The sequence below is a fragment of the Cannabis sativa genome, chromosome 9, assembly GCF_029168945.1.
Source record: "Cannabis sativa cultivar Pink pepper isolate KNU-18-1 chromosome 9, ASM2916894v1, whole genome shotgun sequence".
In the NCBI taxonomy this organism is placed as follows: domain Eukaryota; kingdom Viridiplantae; phylum Streptophyta; class Magnoliopsida; order Rosales; family Cannabaceae; genus Cannabis; species Cannabis sativa.
In genome coordinates this window covers 7,803,123-7,818,236 of record NC_083609.1, presented here as the reverse complement: position 1 = coordinate 7,818,236, position 15,114 = coordinate 7,803,123, and the positions used below count along the sequence as shown (strand labels likewise).

Below are 15,114 nucleotides of genomic sequence, written 5' to 3'. Positions count from 1 at the left end.
GTACTTTGCTTTTGGAGCCCACCATACTGACCAGCCACACCAATCAGACATTGCCATGTTAAAAACACACAAAACCCACTTCATTAATCATAATCATAATAATATTAATTAATTAATTAAAAATAATTTACTGTATAAATATCTAAATTTAATTTTAAGTTATAAATAAATATTTAAATTTAATTTTTAACCATAATAATACTTAAATTATACTTTTAGAATTCTGCAAGTAGCTGACGGTTAAATATTAAGTCATTATTCACGTGTTATTTTTTTATTAGTATATTTAAATTAATTTTTTTTAAAATATAAAAATTTAATAACTTGGATCAATATTATAATTACAACATTATAATTACGGCTAAAAATTAAACTTAAATATTTATTTGTAACCATAAATTAAACTTAAATATTTATGTTGTAAATTATTAATTAATTAAAATAATCATTATTATTACCCAAGCAAATGACATGCACCATCCGCTCCTCACGTGATTTTCCTTCCACGTGGCAACTACTTATTGGCACCTTCTGTTAAAAAACAGTGAAGAAATATAAACAGAGACAAAACTCATTTGACTTGCCAGTTTGGTAAGCTACTTCCTCATCACTCACTCACTCCCTCCCCTCACTCACTCACTCACCTCGTCACTCCAATTTTATTTATTTATTAAAATAAAGGCAACTCAAAATCTTAAAATAATAATAATAAATAACATTTAATATGTCTAATTATACATAAAAATTTCATACAATTACAAACAACACCCCAATTAAAAAATCACTACTTTTCAAACCACCCACTTCCCCTAAAAAAAATTGTTTTTTTTTTTTTTTCATTTGGTTTTTAAATTTAATTTTCAATGGGTCATGTATTTTGACTGGTACCCACAAATTATGGGGAATTTGGGGTATAACACACCAAATCATTACTCTTACTTACTTTTGTCTCACAAAAGCTAAGACGACCCTCTTCTCTTCTCTTCACTTCTCTTTTCTTCTTTCTCACTGTGGTCTTGGTTTTTTTTTTTCTTTTCTTTCAATTAAGCTTATGACTTGGTTTGTAATATCTCATTTTCTTTAATGAAAAATTAAATAGAAAATATTCTTCCCTTTTTGGCTTGCATTCCCTCTTAAGAAATATCATTAGGGTTTTCTTCTGAACTTGTAATTGAGATCAAATCAAATCAATGCTGGGTTTTTTCTTTTGTAGTTTAAAGTTTGAAAAGTAGAGGAATTTTGGAAAATGGGGTTGAGAGAAGAAATGGGTCAATGAGAGTTGGTGTTGTGGCTGTTTGGTTGGTGAGAAAATGGGGTGTGTGTTTGGGAAAACGGCGAAACCGGTAGGGGGAGTTGGAGGAGGAGAGAGGGAGAGAAGAAAGCAGGAAAGTGATGAAGTTAAAGTTGAGGTTGAGGAGGTTGAAACGAGTCATCAAGTGGTGGGAGTGAGTCAGAACGGTAGTGGGAATCGCCAAGAGAATGAGAGGAAAGAGGAGACGAGTGTGAAGCCCAAGGGTGAGAAAAGGCGTTCTTCGAGGCCGAATCCGAGGTTGAGTAATCCGCCTAAGCACGTTCATGGTGAACAGGTCGCCGCCGGGTGGCCCTCTTGGCTCTCCGCCGTCGCCGGTGAAGCTATCAATGGCTGGACTCCTCGACGAGCTGACACTTTTGAGAAGCTCGATAAGGTAACTGACCCTTGTTCGAAAAACGTGTTCAGGTTGATGGGGTTTTTCTTAATTTGGTATGTTTCTTTTTTTGTTTACTGTGTTTTTCTTTTGTTTGGTAGCTGAGACAATGTAATGGGAAAGAAAAAGGATTTTCCAGAATCAGAATCAGAAAAATGGAATCTGGGATTTTGTTTTCTATTTCAGGCTCTTTAGTATCCATGAACTAAATTTAGAAAGATGGTTTTTAGGGTCATTTAGAAATTGACTTTAGGAGCTGAAATTAAAACTATGTACATATTTTTGTTATTTTGCCTTTTATTTTAGATTTTTCCTTTTGGAATTTGAATGGCTTAGTTCTTTTTTTTTTTTTTATTTTCAGATTGGGCAAGGTACTTACAGCAATGTTTACAAAGCCAGGGATACATTGACAGGAAAAGTTGTTGCTCTTAAGAAAGTTAGGTTTGATAATTTGGAGCCCGAGAGTGTAAAATTTATGGCCAGGGAGATTCTCATTTTGCGTCGATTGGATCATCCCAATGTGGTAAAATTGGAAGGCTTAGTGACGTCGAGAATGTCGTGTAGTTTGTATCTTGTTTTTCAGTACATGGAGCATGATTTGGCAGGACTTGCTGCAAGTCCGGGAATCAAGTTCACAGAGTCACAGGTATTGCAGCAGTTACCGTTCTTGCTTTTAATGTGTGAAACTGAGAGTTAGACACTAACTACCTTGAGTTAGTTTTCGTCTGATGATAAAGCTGGCTCTGGCTATCATTTTCTCAGTCTTTTGTAATATATATGGTTTCACAGGTCAAATGCTATATGCACCAGCTATTATCAGGACTTGAGCATTGTCACAATCGTCATGTGTTGCATCGTGATATTAAAGGGTCGAATCTTCTTATTGACAATGGTGGAGTCTTGAAGATTGCTGATTTTGGATTGGCTTCATTTTTTGATCCTAATAACAAGCAGCCCATGACTAGTCGGGTTGTTACTCTGTGGTATAGACCTCCAGAGCTTCTTCTCGGTGCCACTGATTACAGTGTAGGTGTGGACCTATGGAGTGCTGGCTGTATTTTGGCTGAGTTATTGGCAGGAAAGCCTATCATGCCTGGTCGAACAGAAGTAAGTTTTGATTTTTCAAAAGATTTAGTATGGCATTTCAGATGTTATTGTTGGTATACATAAATATGTTATTTGTGTATATGTCTGTTTCTTTTGCTGATGATTTTTTATCTCTTTAATCAGGTGGAACAGCTTCATAAGATATTCAAGTTATGCGGTTCTCCTTCAGATGAATATTGGAAGAAGTCAAAGTTGCCACATGCAACCATATTTAAACCCCAACAATCATACAAACGGTGTATTGCAGAGACATACAAAGACTTTCCAGCATCATCATTACCACTAATTGAAAGCCTTCTAGCAATTGACCCAGCAGAACGCCAAACTGCAACTGCTGCATTGAGTAGCGAAGTGAGATTTAACTTTATCTTTTTTAGTTGCCTTTCATTATAATCTCTGTATTAGACACTTTGAATATGTCAATGGCAAACAAGGTTAAATGGTTATGTCTTATGCAGTTTTTCACAACCAAACCTTACGCTTGTGATCCTTCTAGCCTTCCGAAATATCCTCCAAGCAAAGAGATGGATGCTAAGCTACGAGACGAAGAAGCTAGAAGGTGATGAGTGGACTGATTTATTATTTTGAAATTGTTCTTATAAATAATGGTTTTGTTCAATTCATTATAATGTCTTTCTCAACAATCCACGTAAATAGAGAATTGAGAAAAAAAAAATCCTTTAGAGGCTGAAAGAATTCCAACTATGACATTTTTCTCTTTCTGCTCCTGGAATATGAATCAGTGTTATTGTTTCTGATTTTGAGTCCATTTATTATGCTTTCTTGTTTTTATCTTAAAACTTATTGAGATCAATTTCTGGGACTGTTGACTCTGACTCATTAGACAATTTTATTGTATCTCGTATTCTCATCCTCCATGTTTCTTCTTCCAAGATTGGTCTCGTCGTGGTTATGCCCTCCTTTCAATATTCACAAAATTATCTTACAAGCTCATAACCTAAAATTTTCTTTTATGACTAAAATGTAGGTTAAGAGCTGCTAGCAAGACTAATGCAGATGGCGTGAAGAGATCCCGTGCACGTGACCGAGCTGTAAGGGCAATGCCTGCTCCAGAAGCCAATGCTGAGCTTCAAGCCAACCTGGATGTATGTAACATTAGCTAATCCTTTCAGCATTATAACTTTTCTATTCATTTAAACTAACAAGGTGGATCTGGGTTGCTTTAATATAGGCTTTTAGCCATTAGGGGAAAAAAGGTACTGGTCATGTGCTCTAATAAGTTACCAAAACTTGATAACTGTATTCAAATGGTTTTTTTTTCCAACAGAGACGGCGTCTAATAACGCATGCAAATGCAAAGAGCAAAAGTGAAAAGTTTCCTCCTCCGCACCAAGATGGAACACTCGGCTATCCATTGGGTTCATCGCATCACATTGATCCTGTTTTTGATCCTCCTGATGTCCCATTCAGCTCCACCAACTTCTCTTATTCAAAAGCACCCATCCAAACTTGGTCTGGACCGTTGGTCGACTCTGCTCCAAGGAGAAAGAAACACTCAACTGGTGATTCACATTCACACTCAAAATCATCAAAAAGAGACTCAAGAAGATAAGAACACTCCTTGGGCCGAAGAAAGGTAAATAAATTCAGCGATTTCTTGACACTATTCACGGGCTGCAAATGCTGCTCGTCGTTCAGTGGTCTTAAATCGGATCCGGGAAAACCAGTTAAAGTATCATGGAGAGGTAATATATCTTGTATTTCAGTATTCTCATTTCTCCTTCTACTATTTTTGTATCGTGAGAATTTTCTTTTACATATGTATATTTTTTCTTTAGTTCTCTATCTGTGTTAAAGAACACTCTTTATCTAGATTAGTTGAACTTTCATCATATTTGTTTTGAGAACTCAATTGTTCAGTGTCATATCTAAATTCTTTTATGGTTCAATATTAATATTTAGCCATATACTTTGGGGGCTCAATAAAGTACTGTTGAATTCTTCTCCTTCTCATCTAACATGAAATTGTTTATTAATTTATTTACTTATTTCATAGTCTCTAAGAACACCATGCTTGAGTAGCCAAACACATAGCTCATGACTATTCATTTCGTGCCCATAATCACTGCTGTTTACATTGGCAAAGATAAAAGTTACAGACAAGGCAATGTAAACTCTAGGAAAAGTGGAGATTCTATGGTAATAAAGTTTGACACAAAATGGGAAAAATTGACTAGATAAAGCCAAACTTGGAAGGTCACAACATTAAAAGGTGTAATTGATTTGATTATGGTACGATTTGACATTTCGTTCACTAATTACATTAAAACCTTTTTTTTTTTGGAGGATATACCTTTACTTTTGCATCTTCACATTCCTGTTTCGGTCGGCTACGTAAAAAATGTAAAGTAGGGTTATTGTTGTTTTTCACTATAAAAAATAGGCATTTTGAGTTCTGATTACGACATAGTAAATTATGTAGATTATTTGTAGATGACTTATTAGTTTATGACTACAATAAACATTACATTAGAAAAGGAAAAAAAAAAAAAAGAAGGCATAATCCCAATATTTATTTTTAGTGGCATAAGTACTCAAAGTTTTACGTTTGTAAGTGGTATAATCTCAATATTTATTTTTAGCGGCATAAGTACCCAATATTTATAAAACTGTAATTTTTCTCTGATTTTGTCAGTACAAGCTCTATTATTTTCTTAAACATGCCACATATAAGGTCTAGATTCTTGATTATTGGGTCTAGACATAAAACATGTAGTATTAGTTACTTCCAAATGTTCCTTTAATATATTCAAAACAGAGTCTGTACTGACAAAACTGGAGGAAAATTACAATTTTACAAACATTGGGTACTTATACCGCTAAAAATAAACATTAGGTTTATGCCGCTTACAAACTTAAAATTTTGGGTACTTATGCCGCTATTTAGCCGTATTTTTTATATGTACTCCACTGTACCTTTATATAGGGGTGTTCACAAAGTATCCAATCCAATCCAATCCGCACGATCCAATCCAATCAGCATAATGCGGATATCCGCACTTGTGCGGATTGGATGTTGTTTGACCTCAAAAAGTAACCGATCCAATCCAATCCGCACTTAATTATATATGTTTTTAAAAAATTATAATATGTAATATATATTAATTAAAAAAAGACACAAACTTCTAATTTCTTAATCTTTTTTAGTAATATATTGAGTTGGTGCATTTTATTTATTTTGTAATAAAAAACACAAGAAAAATAATTCTTATTCACATAGACACATACACATAAAGTTTAAATATATATATACTAGCTTATTTATTTTAGTAATTAGATACATATATATTTTAGTGTAAACCTAAACATAAGTATATATATATTGATATATATATATGGATATTGGTTTAATTTGTGTATATATATATGGAAATTGATTATTATTGGAGATTAAAAAACAATAGTCTTTTTTTAATTTTTTTTTTATGAAATATTAAATAATTTATTATTAAAAAAATAACCGATCCAATCCGCACTATTGCGGATTGGATTGGATTGGATTTAAACTCTTATGCGGATCGGATTGGATCCAAAATATGAAATTCGCACTTAGTGCGGATTGGATGTTGTTTGACCAAAAAAGTACGGATTGGATCGGATGAACACCACTACCTCTATATAATTTTTCATATAGGGTACCATTATAGTAATGGATTAATACATGTCTATTTTTTTTCGCATATTTTCACACAAATATAGTATAGGGTGTTTCTACAATGTATTGTACTGATGTATCTTTATTTGTTTTAGTATTTAGGATAATTTCTTATCTATTTCTTTTATAGTCGTGTATGTTATACTTATTTAAGACATTTTGTAAAATTTTGAGAAATTTTGAATATTTTATAATATAAAAAGTCATATTCAAATATTCTATTTCACGTGCGTATAAAATAAAAAAAATTACACGTATAACAGATTGTTTGAATTCTATTTTTGGCGTATTAGAATAAAACAAAAAAACAAAAAAGTGTAGGCACGCGACCATCATCTCGTCTAAAGACTAAGTACAAATTTAAATAAATTATAGTGGCGCTTGATAATATTTTTTTAATCAATTTTCTGTTTTCAAAATTAGAAAATTGGAAATAATTTTTAAAATTATATTCTAAAAAACTGTTTTTCACTTTTTAATTTTTTAATTGAGAATTAAAATTTTAAAAATAAAAAAATCACTTTTAATATTTTTTTAAATAGTTTTTTTAATCAATATTTTGAACTCTAACTAGACTCAAACTGGATCCAAACCCGGTCCCGGCCCTTGACCTGGACGTGGACTCGACTTCGGACCTAGACCTAACTTAAATAAAGTCAAAAATTAAATATGAAAATAAATTTTACATAATACACTTTTGTTTTTTATTTTTAAAATTGAAAAATAAAAGTAGTTATAGAATGCGTTTTTGTTTTTCAAAAATAAAATTTTATTTTTATTTTTATGATTAAAAAATTAAAAAATAAAAGTATTACTAAACGACACCTAAATTTTTCATGAGGTAAATAGCGGTATAAGTACTCAAAGTTTTGAATTTCTAACCTGCATAAATCTAATATTGGATGAAAATTACACTTTTACTAACATTAGGTATTTATACCACTAAAAAAATCATTAAACTTATGCCGGTTACAAACATAAGACTTTAAATATTTATACTGCAATTATCTCTTATCATTATTAAGAATATTTGCGACATAAATATCTTATCTTTTCAGTTTCATACACTTATATGTACCACATGTTTTTTTCGACAAATTAACTACTATATGTTATTTTTTTTCTTGAAGGATTAAATAATATATGTTACGTTTTTACAGCAGCTTTTAATTTCCAAATTGTTAAATCCTACTATATCTGACTAAACTAACACAGATCAATTGATTAACTATCCACTATCAATAAATATTTTATTAAATAATTTTAAAACTAAAAAAAACTAAATAATAATTATTTAATTATAAAATCTAATTAAATAAAAACATAATTTTTTATTATTATTTTTCTCGGGGTTTCAAATTTTAGGGGGCGTTTGGTACGAGGTGTTCAAAATAATTTGATTATAGAGAATATTATGAAGGAGAATATGATTATAGGGAAATGTGTAAACTGTGTTTGGTTGTGTAGGGTAATATGTAATCATATTCCTGTTAATTAAATTAAAGTGTTTGGTTGAGTACATGAATCTTATATATTATTTTAAAAAATTAAAATAAAAATATTTTTTATATATTTATTTAATGTTAATTATATATAAAAATAAAATAATTATTTATTAAAGAAATTTATTTATTAATTAGTAAATATTAAATTGGAGAATTACCCTGTTTTTTAACTTTTTTTTTTAAATTTACGGTTTGGGTTTCTAGAGTGGTTGCAGCGCTAGTTGCAATATGGGTTTTATACGATTTTTTGTTGCAATTTAGGCTGCAGCGTTAGTTGCAATAGGGGTTTCTATGTAGATATTCGTAAAAATGCAAAAAAAAAAAAATATATATTTTGAAGTGCGAAAATGAAAAGCCCCTATTAAATATTATTGCATTTTTTATTAATTAAAATGAATATTTCTATATATTTTATCACTATATTATATTTATTTTTGTTTGCTATGTCATTTATGTGCACAACATCCGCATCAAATTTATGTATAATAAATACATATATTATTGCTAATAATATAAAAATAACTCAGTTAAAAAAAACCGATCTCACAAACTAAATATATACCGTAATATTTTATTTATAATAAATGATAATAATATTGGTATTTAAATTTATTTATTAATTAAAAAATTCTATTCAAATTAATATAATAGAAGGTAATGATTCAATCCTACCATTTTTTAAAGTATCAACATTACCCTCCTCAAGGGTAGTTATAATACTAAGACTCAAAACAAACAAGGTAATGTTTCACATTACCATTCCCTTGTTAGCATTAACCCATTCTAAACACCCCCTTATTGTATTTATTTAAGATTATTTAATGATTTTTTAAACATAAAAATAAGTTGAAGCACTAATATATTGATACGTGGCATTTTACTTAATTAAATCAACACTTAGAGTGGAGTTTGTAATAATAACTGCAACAAAAAAACATAACATTAACATATAATATTTAATCCATAAAAAAATATATAATATATAAGTATTAAACTAAAAACTTAAAGAATTTATACAGGCTAACATTTTTATTATTATTATTATTATTATTATTATTATTGTTATTATTATTAATTATTTGGAAATATATTCATAAACAAACAGAGTCATATCAGCCAATAACTAAGAAACCCAATAGTTAGAACTAGAACTAGTACTTAGAAGACACAGAAATAGCATTTAATTAAGCTTTCTACATAGTACAATGGGTGGCATGTGTCATTTACTAGTACACTCTTATATATTTACAAAACAATAATCAATCAAAGAAGAGTAGGTGAGGAAGAGCATGTAGCAATGTTTGACAGGCAGATGAGATACTTGTTTTTATATATGAACTCTACATGAATAACAATTCATATTCATCCCTATATATACATATATATACACACACATTATACTACAGATGTATTGAAAACACACTCAACCTTAAGCTCTTCAAAGTTGAGTTGACTTGAGTTGGGTTTCTCTCTTTTCTGTATGAATATTTTCTAGATGAGACCACCTCGTCCTGATGGGCCTAGGCCTGGATCTGGGCCTGGGCTTGGACCTCCGCCGGGTTTTCTTGGTGGCCTTTTCAATGGCTTGTACAACACCATATCTTCTTGGTCAGTAACTTCATGAAAATTGTATTTCAAGTTTTTTAGGTTTTTTCTTCTTTTATATGTTGTTTTCCATTTTACAATTTTTAGTAACTTTCATAAAACTTAGGTGGAAGAACATTCATCACAACACAATTATATCTTTTGTATGAAAAGTGTTTTGTGCCGTAATTAAAGTTCTCAAGCTTCTTTTGAAGTGCTTGTCCAGCAAAGCAATTATGGGGATTTACAAAATAATAATGAATTAATAATATTACGTTATTTGAAAAAATAGCATTTTTAAGGTAGAAAAATAAATTTTATATATCCTCTCTAATATTTTGCAGTGTCTACGTGTTATGCTGTTGCTGGTTGATACAAGATTGCTTTGGTGGTCCACTTGGGCCTCCAGAAGGCCCAACAGCTCCTCCTCCCGGGCCAGCTTGGCCAACTCCTCGAACACCTGGCCCACCTTCGCCTCCTCCTCCTGAGCCTCCGGGACCTCCTTTCGACCCAGTTCCCCCACCTGGACCTTCTTTCGGCCCACCAGGTCCTTTTGGGCCTCCAGGAGGTCCACCAGGCCCTTTTGGGCCTTCAGGAGGCCCACCAAACCCGCCACCATGACTATAATGTTATTACTGTAATTAATAAAGATTTTTCAACCTACCATTGTTGCTATTGTTCATTCACGCTTTAATATCCAAACCGAGTAAGTGGGATTAGTAGTAGTTGATAAAGAGTAGTTCTTTATAATTGTCAAAAGTCTGCAATAAACAAATATTTGATATTATTTGTTACTAATCTATTTTTTATCATTTTGCAAGTAAATTCACAAAGTATCAATATTTGCTCGATAAAATTAAACATAATCAAAAAAGTGAATCCAACGAGTATATCAACTACTTTATACTTCACAAGAGAAAAAATTTAATCGAGATATCAAGAATTCAAGACCCTATCCAAAAGAAGACTTCAAAGCTCAAAATTAAAAGTCAACCTGAAAATCAAAGTCAACTCTTGAGAAAAGTCACATTTGGATCAAAACATGCAAATCAAGCTAAGAAGCTCATTTACATCAAGACTACTCACAATTAAATGGTTATAGGTTTACTTTAGTCTTGTTAAAGTGATTTAGTACATTAGGGTTTATAAGTTAAAAGTTTGGCTCACTAGCTTGTGCCACAAGTTATTTCACAAAAATGATATCTAAATTTTTTAAATTTATTTTAAGATCACATATCATTTAACTAAGAGAATGCAAGTGGATTTTTTAAAATCGAATAAACGAGTAAGGAGTTATGCACATTTTAAGTAAAAAAAGGCAAAATGCATACTGCCCCTTAACCAAAATTTCGGTCGGTTGTGGTAATTCTGGAATTCTGATTCACAAATGGACTTCCAGTTTGCGGTAGAAGAGGCCTCAAAAAATGTGCTAACAACTATATTTCATTCTAACTCTATATTAATTGATTTTTCTTACAAAAAATTAAGGTTTATTGAGTATTTATTCATCATATATCATCATTCTAAGTGTTCTAAACTAAAGGTTTATTATCTTTTCATAAACACTCTAACTACACACACTTGAGCTAAATTTGTTCTTATCTTCTCTAATGTGCTTGTAACTCCCTCTAGCACTTCATATTATATTTTATCTTATTACAAAGAGTTTGCTTTATATTTTAAAATCAAATATTCATTGTATTGAGTAAGGCCAAGCATCAATCGGTTTAGTCCATTTTTTTCTATATAAAAATCTAGAATTCAGTTTTCGGTCTAGATTGGTGCAATTCGAAAACCGACTAATCAATCCAAAACCTATCTTAAAATTGACTGTTTTGAACCTCAGTTTGGTTGGTTTAAACCGTCCAAACCGAACTTCTTTTTTTCTTTAAAATATGATATAATTTATTCTATAAACACATAATTCTATATTTTACAACTACAAACATACAAATCAATTGTTCAAAAACTAATTATCTTATTCTTTTAACTTTAATATTAATAAAATAATAATATGTTATTATTATATATTATTAGTAACTACAATACATAAAGCAAAAAAAAAAAAAACTTAATAAATTAATATATATATTATAATGGTCGGTTTTAGTTTTTTCGGTCAGTTTATTATCCAAAAAAAAAAAAACAATTGACCGTTCAATGGCGATTTTAACTGTTAGCAGTTTTTTTGGGTTTTCTGTTCTGTCGGTTTTGATTCCAACAGTGTTCGTGTTGGAATTATTTTACCAGGATCTAGATTTACTACCATGTATGTTGTTTAACATCCTAATATGAATTTCTAAAACAATGAAATAAACACATAAGGGTTTAAGAAAACCTTACATTAATTGCAGCGGAATATAATGACTTCTTCCATTCAGATCTCTAGCCCTTGATTCCTTTCTGTAGCAAAGCATTATCAAGATCTGAACCTGGATCTCTTTCTCTTCTTCTTGTTGATTGGATTCTTCACAGTCTTGCATACTATGATTGAGGACCAACTTGATGTGTGTGGGTACTCACTCTATCACTAACAGCTGAATAATATTTGTGAAGAAAGGCTTAGTGTTTTTCGAAATTGAAGAAGGAAGAGGTCTCATCTAAAGCTAGGTTATTAGCTTTGGAGGCATTAGTTTGATGAAGAGACCATAGCCTTCTTTTTATACTATCTTCAATAGGGTTAGAGTTGAATTATATGGATTAAAAAAGAATAAAATATTGGGCAAAAATAACTTGTTGGCCGTACACTTCAAATGGCCAATCTCTAGTTATAATTTTGCCACTTTATTTCAACCACTTATTCTTCTTTTCAATAATACCATATTTTTTAATTCAAACCTATAAATGCTAAAACTATTTATTTCATAATTAAAATAACTATCAAATAAAATTGTCATTTATAATATTTATTAATTAGACTCCATAAAGTCTCTTAATCAACAAATAAACCCCAAAACACTATTTCTTCACAATCAAGCCATAACATAGTGAAAATTCATAAACTAGACATAGTCTAATTTTAGAATTAAAATCAATTAACTGAGTGTTACAAGCAGTTTGTCTCAACTAGTATGGGGAACATGGGCCTATATAACCAAGCTTCCAATAAGCAGACCTAGAATTTACCAAGTAAGTTCACTAACTTATTAATTCCTCATTGCATCCACCATAGAACTTGGAATTGCACTCTTAATTACATAGAACGCTTTATATGTTCCACGATATAGATACGCTATTAATTATCCATTGTTAAAATCCCAATAATCAATGATCATCTATAGATGATCTACATTGCAAAGGGATAAAATTACTGTTACACCCTTTCAATGTATTTTATCCTTAAAATACTTGGCCACCTATAAATGATATTTTAGTGAATTAATATAATCACTAAAATGAGATCTCAATCATTTATCTCTATTTAGCAAGCTCGAAGGAAATCATCGTTTCACTTCTAAATACCTATAGAAGCTATAGATTCCATATCTATGTTTAGCGCTCCCACTCAATTGTACTATCGTGTTTCCAAAATGTACGTATCACCCTGACCAAAAAGTAGGCTTAACTAACAAATCAAAGAACATAAATTACACTCTTGAGATCGAACCTAACCATGTCAGGATTAAGATCATTTGATCTAGGATCAACTAGGTGATATTGAATTGAATAGATATTATGGTAAATTTATCATATCTAATCAAAGTTCAATATCGGTCCCTTCCAATGTATACTCCATACATTGGATACTGGTAAACTTTGTCAATGCCCTGAAAAGAACATAACACTTATCCAATGTGTAAGTATACCTATCGCTGATTATCATGCCAGTCTAAAACCAGTGAACTGGCAAATCAGGGAATTAAACTTTTGAACATATAATCATGATTATATTCCACTGTGCTGACAACACTATAATCATGAACAAATACATATGTTCTGGACCTAATAAATTTTATAATCATGAAATAAATCATGTGAACCATGCAACATAAAATGATTTCTGATCTTTATTAATTTGTAAATCTGATTATATTGGAATAGATTTTATTTAGGGCACAAAACCCAACAGTTCGGTAGGTCAATTTGAACAGTTTCTATAGTTTTCTAGATTTTATGCTCAACCCTAGTATTGAGAGGTGAGGTTGGCATCAGTAGAAAAACAACTTAGTTGTAGGTAAGATTGACATCAATTTAGTAAACAACCCTAGAAGAGTGAGATTGTCACTACAACAATCCGAATAGGTTGACAGTCCTCTAGAAAACTATTGGTTGAGGTGAAGTTAACACTAGTGGAGAAACAACTCGGTTAGTGAAATTGACACTTCAACAATCCGTTGAGGTTGATAGTCCTTAGAAGAAAACTGTTGTGAGAGGTTTGGGAAAAACCTTGGTGAAAAATTCCCTAGTTGTAAGGGTTAGTCAAGCCCGTTAATTTGGCTCGATAGTTGAACTCAAAGCTAGATATATAAATTTGACGACTAAGGACGTAGGGGGCTTAGTTCTACCGAACCTTGTAAAAATTAAGAGTTTATAATTTCTATCCCTAAACTCTTTACATTTCAAGTTTGTTATTTGTTTATACTTGTGTTTATCAATGTGATTATATTAAATTTGAATATTTGCATAAATTTTGTTTGTGATTTTTAAATTTATGAAATTAGCTTAAATTTTTAATTAATCTCCTCTTAGAAATATATCTTGGGTTAACACTTTCTCCCGCATCACTTTCTCATATAATTTTCTCTCTCCTCATTTTCTCTCTCAACACTTTTTCTTTCATCAGTTTGTCTCTCACCACTTTCTCTGTAACGTCCCTGCTTTAAGCCTCTATTGGCCCTTCCACCACATATTTATGGCTCTTATACACGAGTACGTCACTCTTGGCTGCTTCTTAGACTGACGGCTGGCCCTACATGTTAGAGTTTATGTCCTGAAAACCCTGTAATGACATTTCTAATTATTAATAAGAGGTGAACGTTTTGATATATGCATGAATGTTAAATTATTAATATTTAGTATTGAATAACTTATATATAAATATATAAAAAAAAATATATTCATACATGAGGTTGTGACTTGTATTGTACAGAGAATTATTATCACTTAGTAATTGATAAAACTGTCAACAACATATTAAAGTTTAGGAATCTTTAATCAATGATTGCTAGTACAGTTCACTGATGCCTGTTATTCGGTGCAAGTAATCTCAATTCAGATTACTGATGTAGCACGACATCTAAGTGAATATACTGTATATAAGAGAGATTATATATGACAAGGACCGATATGAATAAAGTTATCTTTATAAAAATTATCGTTTACTATAAAGACCTAATTCATATTATAATGATGATCAATAGTAGATCGACCTAAATCCTGAGTAATCATGAACTCTTGTTCATGTTATTAGTTTATTTAATTCACTTGTTAAAGTTTCTCAGAGAAGATGATTCTTACAATTTCTTTTTAGGAATCTAATAATGTGGATGGTTGGGAGCATGATCTATAATTATGGAATTCTAATTTTCCTAACGAATTGAATGTTAGTTCCCTTTAT

The 15,114-nt window shown here is 30.9% G+C and overlaps 2 protein-coding genes across 2 annotated transcripts; both read left to right on the top strand.

Annotated features, from left to right (window-relative positions):
- Window positions 1-887: 887 nt before the first annotated feature.
- On the top strand, window positions 888-4,759 carry LOC115722570 (probable serine/threonine-protein kinase At1g54610). The gene is made up of 7 exons (XM_030651812.2): window positions 888-1,685; window positions 2,047-2,331; window positions 2,475-2,792; window positions 2,916-3,143; window positions 3,251-3,351; window positions 3,781-3,898; window positions 4,081-4,759. Exons 1-7 carry the CDS (start codon window positions 1,311-1,313, stop codon window positions 4,363-4,365), a joined length of 1,710 nt encoding a protein of 569 aa, XP_030507672.1. The 5' UTR covers window positions 888-1,310; the 3' UTR covers window positions 4,366-4,759.
- A 4,574-nt stretch (window positions 4,760-9,333) lies between these two features.
- On the top strand, window positions 9,334-10,344 carry LOC115722029 (uncharacterized). The gene is made up of 2 exons (XM_030651148.2): window positions 9,334-9,581; window positions 9,902-10,344. The coding sequence occupies exons 1-2, from the start codon at window positions 9,469-9,471 to the stop codon at window positions 10,176-10,178; spliced, it is 390 nt and encodes a 129-aa protein (XP_030507008.2). The 5' UTR covers window positions 9,334-9,468; the 3' UTR covers window positions 10,179-10,344.
- The last annotated feature ends 4,770 nt before the right edge of the window (window positions 10,345-15,114 follow it).